We start from the raw sequence: 17,869 nt of genomic DNA, 5'->3' as shown, positions 1-17,869 counted from the left end.
CTCAGCCCTGCTGCTTCTCACACGCAGTCCCTTGGAGCCACCCTGCTTGCAATGAACGATGAATAGAAGATGTGGAAGATAGTGTGTGGTGACTCTAAACAGCAGGGAGCCTAAAAGGAGGGCAGAGAATCGCTCTCAGATCATAAAGCAGCTAACTTAAGGGTAAGCAGATCTCCATGTGATGCCTGCCCCACCAGAGCACCAGTGCTTTTCCTCTCAAAGCCATAGAAAAAAGCCCAACTTTTTTTTTTTTAATTATTTTTTTCCTTTTTCTCACCAAAGCCCCCCAGTACATAGTTGTATGTTCTTCGTTGTGGGTCCTTCTAGTTGTGGCATGTGGGACGCTGCCTCAGCGTGGTTTGACGAGCAGTGCCATGTCCACGCCCAGGATTCGAACCAACGAAACACTGGGCCGCCTGCAGCAGAGCGCACGAACTTAACCACTCGGCCACGGGGCCAGCCTCCAAAAAAAGCCCAGCTTTTGAGAATCCTTTGCCTTAAGTGTTGTTTTCCCTCATCCAGTGGGCCTGTCGCAGGAGAGGACAGAAGGGAACCCAGGAGCAGCCGCAGGATTACAGATGAGCTGTTTCCTAGAAGCCTTACTGCTGAATCCTGTGAGACACAAAATGAGAAGTTGCAGATTTCCCAGTGTGTCTCGAGGCAGGTGGTGTGTAATGGCTGTAGTTAAAATACATTTGAAGTGAGTTGAGGAAAGACCTTTCTCACTGATGAGGGGAAGGGCTGAAGGTAGATGGCTGCAGTGAAAATATAAAACGGTGGTGGGTTTTGGGGATTTTCGTTTTGTTTGTGTAAACTCATTTTTTTTTATTTACAATGTGACATGGACAGTTGTTTATGTTGTTAAAAATAGATTCCCATGGGGCCAGCCCCATGGCCGAGTGGTTTAAGTTCGTGTGCTCTGCTTCGGGGTTTCACCGGTTTGCATCCCGGGCACAGACATAGCACCGCTCATCAGGCCATGTTGAGGTAGCGTCCCACATGCCATAACTAGAAGGACCCACAACTAAAATATACAACTATGTACTAGAGGGGGTTGGGGAGAAAAAGAAAAAAAAAAATAGATTACCACATCATTTAAAAAGTTGAATACCGTTTCACCATGTGGATGTACCGTATTGAACCGGTACCTTCTTGATGGTCATTGAGGTGGTTTGTAATTCTTGGTCACTATAAAGTCATGTGATGTGGGTCCATAGGTGTGCATTTTGCACGCTTAGGTGAATGTCTCTAGAATAAATTCCTAGAAATGGGATTGCTCGAGGTGACGCACGCTGCTGAGGGTGGTTGTTTCTTGATCTGTGTGCTGGTGTCCTACTGCGAAAATTTCACAGGCCATGGATTTAAGATCTATGCAAACTTCTGTGTGTCTGTTATACTTGGTTAAAGAGGTTTTTCTTATGGTGAATGAATATTTATTCAGTGCACTACTGTGCTAGGTTAGTATGTGCAGAGTAAGATGACGTGCTGATGGGATTGCCTTCTTTATGGTTGCCATTATTGACTTTTTTCCTTCAGTTTCATTGAGATCTAACTGACATCCAGCACTGTATATGTTTAAGGTGTACAGCGTAATGACTTACATAGACTGTGAAATGATAACCACAATAAGTTTAGTTAACATCTGTCAACTCATAGATACAAATTAGAATGAAAGGTTTTTTCCTTTTGACAAAAATCAAAGAGGAACCTCTTTTAATTTAGGCCTGCTCTAAAAATTATTTTCAAGTGGTACAGAGATTCATAAAAACCTAATGCTGGAGGTTTGAGGAATCTTTTCAGTGGAAAGTCATAATTATTTATAGAAGAGCAAGCGTGGCTCTTTTCCTAACGCAGTGTCCTTAGCACCACGTTCCTCTCATCAGCTGCAGCCGCCGCAGCCTGGGGGACTCGGCACAGGGAGTCTGGCCTCTGACGAGCCATCACCTCCCCTGAGATGCCGGGGTGACGCCTCTAGAGCCCTAGAAAGAGAGGTGGTCCCCTCTAAGAGATGCTGCTGCATGATTGGTGTGAGCGCCCCAATGTTGAAATTTTATATAATATACATTTTTAAATGTCCTATTTTCACTAACATCCAGACGTTTCTTCTGTCTCCAGGACGCCAGCACTGTGCCCTGTCCTCTGTTGACTGGAGGCAGACCTCTGCCGACTGTAGACATTAAACCCCCAGAAGGGCCCTCAAGCAAAAGCAAAGACCCGCCAAGAGAAGAAGAGAAAGAGAAGAAGAAGAAAAAGCACAAAAAACGGTCTCGAACAAGATCGCGCTCTCCCAAGTACCATTCATCGTCCAAGTCCAGGTCTAGATCCCACTCAAAAGCAAAGCATTGTCTTCCCAGTGCCTATCGGACAGCGCGGCGCTCGAGGTGGGTGTGCAGGGCGCCCTGGCGGCCGGGGGTCTCATGTGGGCACTGAGCCTCCCTCAGCCGGTAGCCGGCAGAGCTGGGCAGAGAGGAGCTTGCACGGCTCCCAGTAAGCACAGACCTGCGTGCATGTTCATATAAAGATGCGTCCTGCAGCCCCAAATAAGATCGTTTCAAGATATTTTTTATTTTTTGCTTAACTTTCCTAAAGCTCGTCAACCACTGCCAGGTTTTTTAAAAATAGATTTATTTAAATTTTGACAGGTCTTGGAAGCAAGCCTAGCACGTTTGCTGAGTGTGTGAAGAATGCACAGGGTTGGGGGTCTTTTGTTTGTTTGAATGAGTGCGCTTTTTCGTGCTAATTCCCTTTGAGTGTGTAAATGTCAAAGGAGAAGAAATCTTTCCCACTTCGCTGTGTTCGCCTTCTGCACAGCATCTCCAAGTGCCTGCAAAGGATGAAACGCCGTGGTGCGAATCCGTTCCTCAGTTAATTTGCTTCTCCAAACCTCCCACCAAGAGTCACCATTTAACCAAAAGCCACCTTCATGAGGAGCCAGCTTTTGAGAAAGCAGCTTAACATTTCAGACAACAACAATAACAAAAAAGAAAACCTTTAAGGGTCACAGAATTTAGTGCTTAGTAAAGCTTTTTTTTTTTTTTTTTAAATAACTGGCTTGCAGGAGGTTCTGAAAAGCAAATTTGTAGTTTTAAAACTTGCTTTTGATTTGTTACTAAGCGTTGACTTGACTTTCCTCAGTTTCTCTCTAGCACCACACTTCTACTGTTGATCTGGTTTTTCTTGTATAACTGGTGTAAGTTCTTTCCTTACCACGGGAAAAATGCAGATGCCCTGTACTTTTTATGTTTAAAAAAAGCATGCTTGTACCCATTTGCCTCTCTGAATAGATCTTAAAAACAGTCTGCTCTCCCTGTTTTGACCAGACCAGACCTTAAAGGCTTGACACGTGTTTACACTGACTTGTCTACACTGGAATTGGATTTGCCTCCGTGATAAATAAATATGATCTTTGGCTATCTGCATTTTTGCTCATCCTCAAAAAGTTCCGTCACATACACATGCACCAAAAAAAACCCTTATTTTTTAATTGAATGAACAACTTTGCTGACTTTCTTTGATTTGTTTATTTTTTTGAGGAAGATTGGCCCTGAGCTAACATCTGTGCCCATCTTCCTCTATTTTATATGTGGGACGCCTGCCACAGCATGGCTTGATAAGCAGTGTATAGGTCCACACCTGGGATCCGAACTGGTGAACCCTGGGCTGCCAAAGTGGAGCGTGCATACTTCACTGCTACACCACTGGGCCAGCCCCTTCATTTTTTATTTTTGAAAGCCCCTAGGAATTTGTTATCTAATATCAAAACTTTTTAAAGTTTCTTGTTTGAAAAAGTCTCTTATGATGTTATATAGTGGAAATAAATAATATGGGCCTAGACAGGCCCTCTGAGTAATAACATGCCCAGTAAAATTCTTCCCAGTCGTCCTTTATTCCAGGACTCAGACAAAAGAACGTGTAATTCGTCCGTAAATCCCCACTCTGGGGGCCTGGTAACTATAAAGGCCGCTCACAGCCTCTCTTAGTGTGAAAAGTGAGACTCGCTTTAGTGTCGAGTGCGTCCAGCAGACACAGCGGGTGCGGCTGTCTCGTGCTGACTGTGTCCCGTCTGCTCAGCAGTAAGGAGGGATGGTGTGGTGGCCACAGGCTTTCCCAGACATCTCTGTTCAGAACTGGAAGTGTTTATCTAATACTTGCAAGTTTAAATTGCTAGGCTTTATGTGCTTTTTATTGACAATAATATAGTGTCATTTTATTTAGTATTTTAATACTTTTTAATTTTTTATTTTAGAATAGATTTAGAGTTATGTATTTTATATACAAATGTATTATATTATTTTTATATTTTCAATGCTGATAAGTGCAAGAAGCAAATCCTACTCCTTCATTTGTAACTTGTAGGTAAAAGAAAAAGCTGTTAAAAATTTTCTGAGTGTGAGTTCTATCTGGTAGACTACCAGTTTTACCTTAATTTGATCTACAGTTAAAATATTTTAGTTGTCAACAGAGTATTTTCATAACTCTTACAACTTTGTTTTAATCTCAATCACTGAGGTGATATGCACATGATACTTTCAGTTGAGTTTAGTTAAATCGGCTGAATTTTAAGTTCACTCAATAAGTCAGACTTTTGGTGTTTGATTTTGCAGTTTAGATAAAATATCAAGGCAAGTACAACTTTATTATAAAATTTTAAAAATAATATGAAATGAAACCTTCAAAGTGTTTGATTGTGCATGCAGTTTTGCCTTAAAAGCTAGCATGTGACGACGATGACACGCCTTGAAACAAGACCACCTCTGAGTCCCAAGTCAGAGGTGGGGAAGAGTCCAGCCGTCCTGTGGTCTCCGGGCCCTGAGGATATAAGTCAGATAAGCTGACGGTTCCTCACCTTCCCCTTGTAGAGTCCTGCCTCAGCCTTTACTGCTGACCAGAGCAAGTCTGAGTTTTATTTGGTAAGACTATGTTTTTCCTAAGCTGGCTGCAGACCTGCCTTCTCAGTGCAAGCTCTGCCAGCACTAATAATTTCCAGGGAGCTAAGTGAATTTAGAATGCAACAGTTATAAAATGACAGAGGTTGCTGTTCTTAGCAATATGAATTGCTGATGTGTAAAAAATAATTAAATTTTAACCAAAATATTGAAGTTGCTAATGATACTGTCATAATTTTTTCTTTAACTATCTGTCTTTTCAGATAAAATAACCCATTACAGACATAATGTCTACATAGGACATATCAGACTTGTTTCTTGGTCCTGACACAACTTAATCGATTGTTTTAAAAAGACTACTGCCAGCTCCAAGTGAAATGTGCCCTTGTTAATATTGCTGCTTGTGGAGGATACTGCAGTTGAACAAATCGAATTACTAAATCCCATCTAAAATATAGAAGGTTAAGATTAGCAAGCCTTTTATATCGTAAATAATTTTTATGTTAATATATATGATATTCATATGGTCGAAGTCCCACTTGTCCAAATGTCTGAATTATAGATGATTCTGGATCTCCAAGGGTGAATTAGTTGTAGAAAAATCTTTAGATTCAGAATGAGGATGTTGCTTCTCAGAAAGCATAGTGATTACGACAAGGTAGTATTTAGTGTCTTCAATTTGAATCAACACTGATTAAAGTATAAGACTTTTTTCTCTTGTTTTCTATTTTTGTATCGCGTTAGGTTCTCTACCTTAATGGAATGAAGAAGCACTCGTGCAGTTTTTTTACTGCCTAAAATTAAAATTCGGTTTTAACAGTTTAGGTATTTTTAAACTAAACTTAAAAGACTATAAAGCTTGAGATTGTTTGTTTTTAAAACTTTTGATAAGATCACCTTTGGTGTTTGTTTCGTTGGTTGGTCAGTGTTTACGGGTTGTCTGAATCTGGGGAGATTCTAGACAGAACTTTGCATTTCGTCATTTGAAGGTATCCTGTTTGGAGGGTGCACATGGTCCCGTAGAAGTTAGCGCCCTCACCACTTTCACTTGGGCAGGGTTGGGGAGCAGGAGCTGGGGACTAATGGGACTTTTTTTTTTAAAGATTGGCCCTCAGCTAACATCTGTTGCCACTCTTTTTTTTTCTTCTTCTTCTTCTCCCCAAAGGCCCCCAGTACATAGTTGTATATGCTAGTTGTAGCTCCATCTTAGTTCTGCTATGTGGGATGCTGCCTCAGCATGGCCTGATGAGTGATGCAAGGTCCATGCCCAGGATCCAAACTGGCGAAACCCCCGGCCACCGAAGTGAAATATGCAAACTTAACTGCTGCACCACCGGGCTAGCCCCCTAATGTGACTTTTTTTAACAGTTATATTAACATTCAAAAAGAACTCAAGCAGACAAAATAGAGGTCGTATTTTAGTTTGAAATTTGTGATTCCTTACTTTTTTCCCTGTGATAAAGTGCACAGCAAGCCAGTGAAGATGGTTGATTTAATTTCCTGATCCTGTTCCTTCAAGGCGGGATGGGGAGGCTGGACGTTCCTACGAGGTGATGTTGAGCGTGCTGGTGTGGAATCAGCCCTAAGCCTCCCAGACAGAACCGCGGGCTGCCTGTATTCACAGTTCGGGAAAGAGAGGCTTCAGGAGCCAACTGCCCCTTAAGATATCGGGAAGGATTTGTGGGTAAAGTTTGGTCCACAGTTCAAACTTGAGAAGAACTAAGACTTGGGAACCTGTTGGTTGTTCAGGCTGGTTAGTACCGGATCCTTGCTGCCAGGTCACCTGTTCATTTGTTCAGTTTCAGGAAAGAACTGTGAGTAGTAAATTCACAAGAATGGAGGAAGTGGACTAGACAAAATGGTTAAATGTTAGGGGAAAAAAGCTATTTATAAATACCACTATAATTCAAATAAAAAGTCTCGTTATGTCTTTATTTGAAAACAAACCGTTATGGTTTATTCATTAAAAAAAATCTGAATTGTATTATGCTTGAAAAATTTTTAATTCAAACTATTTCATCTTTTTAAGAAGACCTTTGATCATGTTATACATATGACTTACTTATAAAGTGGAATTTCTGTTTCTTGCACTGTGTCATGGTGGCATTATTACGAGCCTAATTAACAGAGTAAAAGCATTAGAGCTTCTTTAATTAAAATAGACCCTAAGAATTATCTGATGTAGCTTTCTGCTTCCAATTCTGAGACGGGCTTTTTTCCCAGATAACTTGAAATCTACTGGTAACAGCCACTTCACTGTAAAGAAATCTAATACTAATAGCCACTGCAAGATGGTATTGTATTTCAAAGTTATGAATTTGCAGGCATTAAAAACTAATTTATTTTTCCTGATTTTGAGTTTATTGTAGAGTTCTGCATTTAAGCGTTCCATAGGTGCTGTAGCTTTGATAAGCAGAGCCTTTTTCAGGGTTCTAGTACCACCCAGCCCAGCACATTTTATTCTGAATGTGAAGTGTGTGCCTCCATATCACAGACCCACAGCCTCCCCCGAGACACTGAGCACGGAGCCCTGTCAGAGCAGCTCGTCAGTGGCAGCAGCAACAGAGCAAGACAATTATCAGGCAGCTTCGACCACGAACAGATTTGACTCCTGGAGCTCTTTTGAGGGAAAACCTGGTAAAATGTCAAGGTGTCTGACTGACCTCACCTTTGTAATCTGTTATATAAATCTTAGGAAAGGTCTGGAAAAAAAAAATGAAAACCATTTTATAAGCTAAAAAGCAGTTATGCTAGAGAAGAGCCGAAAGCCAATGCTAGTTATCCTGGAGCAGGCTCATGCCGCGCCTATGGTATTTTGTCAGGAATGACTCGGTTTTCTCTATGACGCAAGAGGGTGGAATGTGATTATAAGTTGATCTTTGGAACAACAGTGTGTGTTGTTTTGGGGGTTTTATTGTAATTAAAATGATTCAATGTAGAATTTTTTTAAATGGCAGAATCAAACTGCTCTTCTTTATATTGTTTTTGAGTGGGTTGTCATAGAAACAGAATGAAAAGAAATTGTTTTTTTTTCCAGATTCCTGCTTATTGCAGGTCTTACCGAAACAATAATTTCACTGAATGAACAAAAAACTAAAATAAAAGTCCTTAATCCATCACTAAGGGACCCCTCCCTAAGGCCCTGCCCCCGTGGAGGAGGGTCTCATTGAGTTCTGAGTCTGGCTGTCCGTGGGGCTTGGTTGCCGTGTGTGGATCATGTCACTGCATGAGTAGGAGGAGTCTTTTTCCAGGCACGTGAAAAGGAAGAATAAAATATTGATGGCTTTGCATCCAAGAAATCTCATAAACTGAAATTATTTAACTACATTATCATGAGAACGGCATGTTCTTAATTGCACTGAAGGTTTGGGCTTCATGCCACTAGACCTACGGCCTGGTATTGATTATTCATGCTCAGAGGCCGTAGGTAGGATTCATGTGAACAGGACAAACGTCCAGGTAATCCTCCACCTTCATTACATTTTAATTTCTTCTTGCACCAGGATTCAAAACTAGTAGAAACGACTCCCTTGAATTTGATTGCCTTTCCTTACCTAATTCTGATAGAAACATCCACGAGCTGAGAATTTTTAGGGAGATAAAATGGGCAAAGGCAAGGGGAAGGAAGAGAGACAGCCAGCCTGCGTTAGCCAGAAATTGCATAATCAGACTTCGAATTGTGGAGAGTTAGTTGCTACTGACCGTTTGGACCAGCAACACACAGCTCCAGCCTCAGAATGAATTGTACACTGGTTAAAAGTTTAGTGTTGGTGTGAATACGTATTATGCAATGGGAGAGAGAGGAGTATTTCTCCCTCCAAGACTGGATTCAGTTCTGTGTCCTAGATTAGTGTGGCCGAGGGGGAGCCTCTAAAAGGACAGCCATGGCACCTGTCTGGCACCCCGCAGACTCAGACGAGGTCTGATCACGGCCTCAGCAATAGAGGTTCCACCCTGCCAACCCGACAGCAGAACTGAACGCGTCATCTTCCTCTGCCCAGGTCCCGATCCCGGTCCCCTCGGAGAAGAGCTCACTCTCCTGAGAGACGGAGGGAAGAAAGAAGTGTCCCCACTGCCTACCGGATGAGCAACAGCCCTGGAGTCAGCAGGAAGCGGACCCGGTCCAGGTAGGCATCTGTGAGCTTTCACACAGAGTCGGTGCTGGAAGGGAGTGTGAAAGTTTGCACACACGCTTAGAAAACAGAACTGTAGATAACCGGGGGGAACGGCTGCTCTGGCAGGTACGGAGTCCTCTTAGCAGCTTTTCTTGACTGTTGGAACTCGGAAGCAGAGCCAGCTCCGCTGTGCTGGAAGCGGGATGCCGTCTGTCGTGAGGCTCGTGGGCTCATTGGGGCTCTCGTAGAGCCTTGCTTGGGATCACATTTTCTCTGGCACCAGTCCCCAAGTCTAGCTGCCCCTTTGAACCCCCACACACAGCACCCCACCCTTTGCCTGTTGACGGGGAAGGAGGTGTAGGAAAAAATGATAAAAAAAAAAAATTGGAAGTTCGAGTCTCAGTTGAAGCCCTGCTGCTGGCCAGATGGCAGGTGACTGACCAGGCCACAGAGTCCTTGTGGAGCCTAAGAGCAGGGAGAGAGTTGTCGTCTGACCCCTTGACTGCTGGGAAAGACCTGTCTTAGTTGAGGAGAGTGAGGGAAGCCAGCTGCCACATTTCTTAAAGCAGAAGCCTGAGCCTTCACACCTGGTCTGGGCCTTTGACACCCGGCAAGCCAGGTCCCCACTCTCCCTCCTGGGGAGAGAACTCCAAGGCGCTGCGGGGGCTGCCCTCTCACACTGAAAGCGCTCCCACCACTGCTGACTCGAGAAAAGACGTCAGGCCATCTGTGCCTCTCCATGACCTGCTGGGACCCGGAGCCAGGGAGTACAGTGGTAGACAGCAGCTTCCATTAGTGCTATCAACAAGTGTGTCCCTCTTGCCGAGGGTGCTCTCTGGGAATCACTGCATCCAGCGTGTGTGGTGCCACCTGGCTGCTTCATGTTACTTGGCTCGTGTGTTTCCATTCTCCCTGAAAGTGAGGAGTGCTCCATTTTTGTGCCCCCGCACGGGAGTTAACAGGCCCCCTGGCTCTGGTAGGTGGACAGGGGGCATCGCTGCCTGGTGACTGAGGCACCCAGAAAAGGCAAGATGCAGTCATAGCCGCAGATTCCATAGTACTGTGCTGCTGAGAGCATGTGAGTCAGGACACTTGGGGTTCCAGAACCTTCCAGAGGACACATCCTGAATACAAGTGTAAAGAGCACTGCTCTTGGACAGATGAACCCAGTCATTGCCGATACCACCCGTCTACAAAAGACACAAGCTGAGCAGCCTCAAAGATGCCTCTTCTCAGCAACGCCCTCAGCAGGAAGGGCTCTGGAAGGCATTCCTAATGGAAAAGTATTTCTGCAATCTGGCCAGTTATGTGATAGATCTATTAATTGATAAAATGTGATCTCTTTTTCTTAAGACGGAAAAATCAGCAAAGGAACTGCAAAGCTCATAGATTTCCGTGAAGGCTTCATGTGCAGACTGACTGTCTGTGTATAAATTACATGTGAGCCTCACAACGCACTAAGCACCCCTGGCTGTCCCAGGATAACAGGAGGGAACTGAAGTCCATTTTCAATTTCATTGCTTGAGCAAGTAATCCTTTAACATTTGAAATTCATCACCACCTTGGGTATATGTAAAGGGCACGGTCTAAAATTAATTCCTTGTAGCAGAAGATCTCTCCTAATAGAAGAGTTCTTGCTTTGCCCTCAAATTAACCTTTGCATTAAAAGCGATATCCCAGGAAAAGGAGGTGATTATCTTAGGAATCGTCAGAACTTTTGTTATCACTGGAACTTATTTAATAAGTCATACAAAAGAAGTTAAGGTTTCAATTTACTGCACTGCCAAGCTGCCCTTTCCTGAGAGATGGAACCAAACCTTGATCCTGACGCCAAGGAGTCATGAATTGGTGGGTTCACTGGACCCCAGGAGAGGTGAATATATGTGCAACTACTGGTTGATTTTTCAGTCCTGGTTATAAACCCAGAGTTGTCTGTAAGTCCAGACTAGGATCTCTTAGCAGTTGATCCAGCAGTCAAACTCTGTGCCCTCCACCCTTCCATGCAGAGAGGGTATGAGGTCTCTGCTTTAGTGTGGCAGCGGGTAAACTAACTCATCTACCGAGTCAGGGTCACTTTAATTCTCTCAGGTCACCCAGACCAGGGGAAGGTGCCTCCTGCCAGATTTGAAGGATCGTTTCTGTAAGCTGGTCATTGAGTGCTGCTCTCACTGACTTCTGATTTTGATAATTTTTTAACTTACTGGAAAATTTTAAACTTATTGTCAAAAAATAGTACAGTGGGGGCTGGCCCCGTGGCCAAGTGGTTAAGCTCGCGCGCTCCGCTGCAGGCAGCCCAGTGTTTCATTGGTTCGAATTCTGGGCACGGACATGGCACTGCTCATCAAACCACGCTGAGGCAGCGTCCCACATGCCACAACTAGAAGGACCCACAACGAAGAATATACAACTATGTACCAGGGGGCTTTGGGGAGAAAAAGAAAAAAATAAAATCTTTTAAAAAATTTTTTAAAAAATAGTACAGTGAACACTCATATGCATATAACTCCTAGCTCGATTCAACAATGGTAACATTTTGCCACATCCTGTTTTTCTCTCTCTTCCTGTCCCTCCCTCCCACCCGCCATCTCTCCCTCACTCCCTTCTTCCCTCCTTCTTCCTTCGTCCCTCTGTCTTCCTCCCTCCCTCCTTCCTTCCTTCCCTCCTTCCTTCCTTTGCGTGTATATTTCATGGCTTTGACAAGTCCAGGCCAGCTGATTATAGAAGATCTCACAATCTGGATTTGTCTTACTGTGTCCTCGTGGCTAGATTCGTGTTAGACATTTTGGCAAGAACATTACATAGGTGGTGGTGTGTGATTTCCCATTGCATCATACCGGGAGACACGCAAGTGTCCATTTGTCCCATTACCAGTGATGCTGAGGTTGATTGCTTGGTTAAGGTTGCACCCGCCATGTAATAGTACCTTTTCATGTCTGACCTGATAAGTAACCGTGGGGTGGCTCTGTGAGACAGTGTGAGTGCCCTCTTCCCAGCAGCTTTCTGCCTGTTGGTCTCAGCATCCACTGCTGCCTGAATCAGTTCTATGTCAGTGATGGCAAATGGTGGCTTTCCAGTTCTGTCCTTCCTTCTCTAAAGAAGAGCCACACACATACACCCTGGCTTTGTTTTAGTATCCCTATGGACTTTGGGGTTGTGGGTTTTGGTTTTTCATTTCTTATGCGGTATTCCATTGCCATAATTATTCTATTTGATGGTGATTGTCTCACACTTGGCCCCGTTGTTCTTTGAGCACATGCTGTTTTAGCACAGTAGGACGCTCCAGTCTTAACTGGTGCTGTCTCTGCCCAGCCTGGAGTCTGCCATTTCTGGTTCCTTTTAGTGAGTATTTGAAAATCAAGATCTGAGCATACTGAATATTTTTAAGAGGAAAATTTGGTACAGTGTGGAAACATATAAAACAACAAAATGATAAAAAGTATTTTGAGTACATTGTAAAAGTGTTTTTCATAAGAATGTTTGACCAAATCATGCTAAAGCACACTTCAACAGGATGTTCCAGTTATTTTATTGCAGCAAATAATAAATGATTAGTTATGGGAGTTTTGCCATTAAATTCCTACTCCCTAGCACTGTGCTAGGCACATCAATAAATACTTGCTGAGTGAGTGAATAGATTCTTGCCTGGGATAAATATTTGCTGGCTCTTGTCACACAGTTCTTACATTATACATGACGTGTTTTTTTTTTTTTTACATGACGTGTTATTAATTCACAGTCGACTTTTATAATTGAAGGATGCACATCATAATTCCCTAGAGCAACTGCTAAAAAAAAGTAGCTGAAAAGCCAATGGAGGATATAAAACAGAAACTTAAAGATACTTCAGGGCCGGCGCCGTGGGCAAGGGGTTAAGTTCACACGCTCTGCTTCAGCAGCCCAGGGTTTTGCTGGTTCGGATCTTGGGTGCAGACATGGCACTGTTCATCAAGCCATGCTGAGGCGGCGTCCCACATGCCACAACTAGAAGGACCCACAACTAAAATATACAACTATGTACTGGGGGGATTTGGGGAGAAAAACCAAACCCAAAAACAAACAGACAAAAAATTTCAGTAATTCCAAAGAAAGCAGAAACGTTGGGGAGGGGGACAAGTGGACAAATAGAAAACAAGAAGATTGCAGACTTAACACCATTCATATAAATAATTAAATATAAGTGGATTAAAAACACTAGTTAAAAGACAGAGATTTTAGACTGCATTAAAAAGCAAAACCTAAGCTGCTTGTAAGAAACACTTTACATATGAATACACAAATAGGTTAAAATTTAAAAGATGGAAAAAGTTGTAAGTGCTAATAAGGAGAAAGGTGATACGGCTGTGTCAACGGGAGACAGTGTTGACTTAAAGAAGTGGTGCTAAGAGGGCCGTTTCCTAGTGACAGAGGGTCCACGCGTGAGGACGTAGTTTTTAAAATGTGTGCATTGAATAAAAGAGCTTTAAAATGCTTGAAGCAGAATCTGACAGAACTAAAGGTAGACAACAAGACAGTGTGGCGACAGCAAATGTGAGCAGAACCGTTAGCCAGCCGAGCCCTGCAGCCACAGCTGAGGATGCACATTCTTGTGAAGTACCACCGGACATCACCGGCCACACCATGCAGTCAGTCTCAGTGAGTTCCGAAAGATGCAGGTGACAGAGCATGTGCCCTTGTTACCACATGGCATTAAGTATAAAAATCTATAGGAAGATATCTATAAAGTGCCCAAGTATTTGGATATTAACACTTTTTAAATTGCCCATAGGTCAAGTAAGAAATCATGAGAGAAAGTAGAAAATACTTTGAAATGAATGATAATGGGGTGCACCTGTGCTTGGAAGGAAATTAGTAGCTTTAAATGTTTATTTTAGAAAAGGAAAATAGTCTGAAAACAACAATCAAATCTTGTATCTTAAGCTGAAAACAGAAGCAGAAACTGAACCCAAAGTAAAAGCCAAATGTTAATAAAGGTCAGAAATCAAGGAAACAAGAAGTAGACCAACAGTGGAACCAAAGACAGCCCTTTGAAAAGGATCGAAAATTGATTAATCTTTATTTAGATTGAGTAAGAATGAAAGACCTAGCAGCCGGCCCCGCGGCCAAGTGGTTAAGTTCACACTCTCCACTTCAGCCCAGGGTTTTGCCAGTTCGGATCCTGGGTGCGGACCTAGCACCGCTCATCAACCATGCTGAGGTGGCGTCCCACATGCCACAACTAGAAGGACCCACAACTAAAATATACAACTATGTACTGCGGGACTTTGGGAAGAAGAAAAAAAATAAAAAGAGCATTGGCAAGAGATGTTAGCTCAAGGCCAATCACACCTTACAGACATGAAAAGGATGATAAGGAAATAAATTTTATTCTAGTTAATTTGACAATTTAGGTGAAATGCACAAATTCCTTGAAAGACAGAAACTACCGAAGTGACAGAAGAACGAGACAATCTGAATATCCCCATATCTACTGAAGAAATTGAAGTTATTAATTTAAAACCTTTCCACAAAACTCCAGTCCCTGAGAGTTTCCACCAGTAAATTCTAATGTTCAGTAAAGAAGGGATACCAGTTTTATAGACACTCTTGAAAGAAAATAGAAGATAGAGCACTTCCCAACTCCTCTCTTGAGGCCATCATCAGTCTGATTCCTAAAGCAGATCGACAGAGTATGTGGGTGTGTACACTCACACACACATGTATGGGGGGGGAGCCTGTGTATGTGCACACATATGTATGTATGTGTGTTCACAAACCAATACTCTCAAGAAGATAGATACAAAAATCCTTAACAAAATATCAGCTGATTTGAGTCCAGCAGTTTATTAATGGGGTAAAAATACCTTATGCCCAAGTGGGATTTATCTCACGAATGCAAGATTCTTTAGTGTTCAAAAACCAATCATTGTAATTCACTGAAGAAATGAAGAAGAGCAACGTGATCTCAATGATGGAGAAAAAGCATTCAACACAATTCATCACCCATTCATTAAAGTGAAAAAAGGGGGAAAAAACTCTTGGCAAAGTGGGGATAGAAGCAAATTTCCTCTGTCTGATAAAAGCCACTTTGTAAAATGCACAGCCAATATCACACTTATTGAAGAAGCCTGAGCTCTTCTGAGATCAGAAACAAGGCAAGAAAGAGAAGTAGAAGGCATCCAGATGGACGGGAAAAAGTACAACTGTCTTTTTACATAATTGTGTAAAACCTTAAGGAATCCGTAAGTTTATTTGTATATACTAACCTAGAACAATCAAAAAATGAAGTTAAAAACAATACCATTCGTAACAGTATCAAAAAAACAAACTACTATGGATAAATGTAACAAAAGTAAGTTAAATAAATGGAGAGAGAGCCATGTTCGTGGATTGGAAGGCTCAGTGTTATTCAGATGTCTCTGCCCTACACTGATCTGTGGGTCCACTGCAATCCCATCGGAATTCCCACGGGCTTTTCGTGGAAATTGGCAAACTGAAGCTCTGTAACTTGTGTGGAACTTAAAGGACCTAGAGTAGCCAAGACAATTGAAAGAAGAAAGCAGAGTGCAGGGACCTTTACCACCAGTTCAAGACTTACTGGAAGGCTACAGTGATCGAGACGGTGTGCGTTGGTGCGCCTGAAAGTTACACAATGTTATATCTCAGTAGAGTTGGGAAAAACACAGACTGCCGTATGAGCATAAGGGTGTAGAAACAGCAACAGAGCTGAACGGAGTCCACGAGAAGACCCGCATTACGTAGCCAGGTGATATTTGACAAAGATGCCGAAGCAATTCCATGAGGAAGGGGAAGTCTTTTCAACAAAACGTGCTTGAACAACTGGATATGTGGATATCAGAATGGAGAAAAGTGGGGCCAGCCTGGCAGCACAGCAGGTAAGTTCGCATGTTCCACTTTGGTGGCCTGGGGTTCACCAGTTCAGATCCCGGGTGCGGACATGGCACCGCTTGGCAAGCCATGCCGTGGCAGGCATCCCACCTATAAAAAGTAGAGGAAGATGGGCATGGATGTTAGCTCAGGGCCAGTCTTCCTCAGCAAAAAGAGTAGGATTGGCAGCAGATGTTAGCTCAGAGCTAATCTTCCTCAAAATAAATAAATAAACAAACCAACAAATAAATAAGTGAGAATGGAAAAAAGCCGTCTGGGGGCTGGCCCAGTGGTGCAGCAGTTAAGTTTGCACATTCCAATTCTCGGTGGCCCAGGGTTCGCCGGTTCGGATCCTGGGTGCAGACATGGCACCACTTGGCAAAAGCCATGCTGTGGCAGGCGTCCCACGTATAAAGTAGAGGAAGATGGGCATGGATGTTAGCTCAGGGCCAGTTTTCCTCAGCAAAAAGAGGAGGATTGGCAGCAGATGTTAACTCAGGGCTAATCTTCCTCAAAAAAAAAAAAGTGATCTGTACACCATACACAAACATTAATTCAAGATGGATCAGAGACCTAAACGTGAAAACCAGAACCATTCAGCTTTTTGGAGAAGACAAAGAGAAAAAAATAATGAAATTGACTTCATTGAAATTAAAACTTCACACAAAAGCACAGTTATGAAAATGACTAGGCTGGCCCCAGGCTGGGAGAGATATTTGCAATATGCATCTCTGACAAAGGCCTGTACCAGCACCAAAAAGACAGACACTGTATTAAAGAGGAGGCAGATGACCTGAACAGGCGTTTTGTAAGAGAATGTATTAAATAGCCAATAAGCACATGAAAAGATGCTCAGCATCATTAGCCACCTGTCAAGGAACTGCAGATTAAAACCACATGAGGTGCCGCTTTACACTGACATAAATGGCTAAAAGTACACAAGACAGACGCTACCAAGTGTTGGCAAGGATGCAAGCGACTGGGGCGCTGAGACCTGGGCAGTGGGCGTGTAAAATGGTGTGACTGCTTGGGAAACTGCGACCCAGCTGTGCCCGTCCCAGGTATTGACTGGCTATGAGTCCAACGTTTGACCCCAAAGCAACTTGATTCATAATTGCTGAAAACTGGAAACAACCCCAATGTCTGTTATCAGGAGAAAGCACAAACGAATGATGGTAGATTTAGACAGTGCAGTGCTCGGCAGCAAAAGGAAACAGATTGGTGACAGCCAACACTGAGGGAGAATCTCGGGAGCGTTTTGCTGAGCAAAGGAAACCAGACACAAAGGATTAATACTGCACTATTCTGTTTATGGGAATTGAATTTGTGTGCTGGGAATCAACCATGGTGCGGAAGAGCGTGCAGATGACTGAGAGCGGCAGTGAGGGAACTTTCTGGAATGATGGGATGTTCCTGACCACAGTGGGGGCCTGGACGTCATGTGTGCTCTTGCCAAAACTCACCAAACGGCACTTAAGACCTTTGTGTTTTGCTGGATGTAAAGTGCGCCTCAGTTTTTTAAATGACTGAATGAATGAGTTGCATCAGCAAATGCTTAGAAACTTTTGTCACGTGAGATCAAGTTGTGGTAAAACTGGACTGATTTACACTCAAGGATTGCTGGCCTACCTTTAATTAATTCATGTAGGAAACAAGCCTCAGAAACTTAGCTGATTTGGGGCCTAAATCATTTTGAACTTATGTCACTTGCTACAGAATATTTATTTACTGCTTCATTTGAAATCCTAGCTTATGTGTATAGACCTAAAAATTGCACAAAACTTTTGCAATGTAGAAAATACGCCCATTGTATGCACTTTCCACATCTGTGTATCCAGCACTAGGACAGCCTCTCCATCAGTGGAGCATTTGTCTTTATCCTGGCCAGTGCGTCAGGCCACCTGCCTGTGGCCCCAGCTCACCAGCGACTCTTTCCCACAGCTGAATTTAAGGTACCACGCTGCCGCCACTTCAGGCCAATTCTTTCTCGTTAGTAAGGCAGAG

General features: G+C 43.1%; 1 protein-coding gene across 4 annotated transcripts in view; it reads left to right on the top strand.

Moving 5' to 3' along the window:
• The window catches only part of SFSWAP (splicing factor SWAP), a 79,254-nt gene that overhangs the window by 57,259 nt on the left and 4,126 nt on the right, over nucleotides 1-17,869 (top strand). For 2 of the 4 annotated variants that reach the window (XM_046639364.1, XM_046639367.1), the window contains exons 14-16: nucleotides 2,116-2,381; nucleotides 7,381-7,536; nucleotides 8,888-9,013. In XM_046639364.1, coding sequence (XP_046495320.1) covers nucleotides 2,116-2,381; nucleotides 7,381-7,536; nucleotides 8,888-9,013 — 548 coding nt within the window. The remainder of the gene's footprint in view (nucleotides 1-2,115; nucleotides 2,382-7,380; nucleotides 7,537-8,887; nucleotides 9,014-17,869) is intronic. The other 2 variants (XM_046639366.1, XM_046639365.1) reach the window with 2 other exon arrangements.

The sequence above is a fragment of the Equus quagga genome, chromosome 15 (assembly GCF_021613505.1).
Source record: "Equus quagga isolate Etosha38 chromosome 15, UCLA_HA_Equagga_1.0, whole genome shotgun sequence".
Taxonomy (NCBI): domain Eukaryota; kingdom Metazoa; phylum Chordata; class Mammalia; order Perissodactyla; family Equidae; genus Equus; species Equus quagga.
The sequence above is the reverse complement of the archived record's forward strand: the minus strand, read 5'-3'. Positions and strand labels throughout refer to the sequence as shown.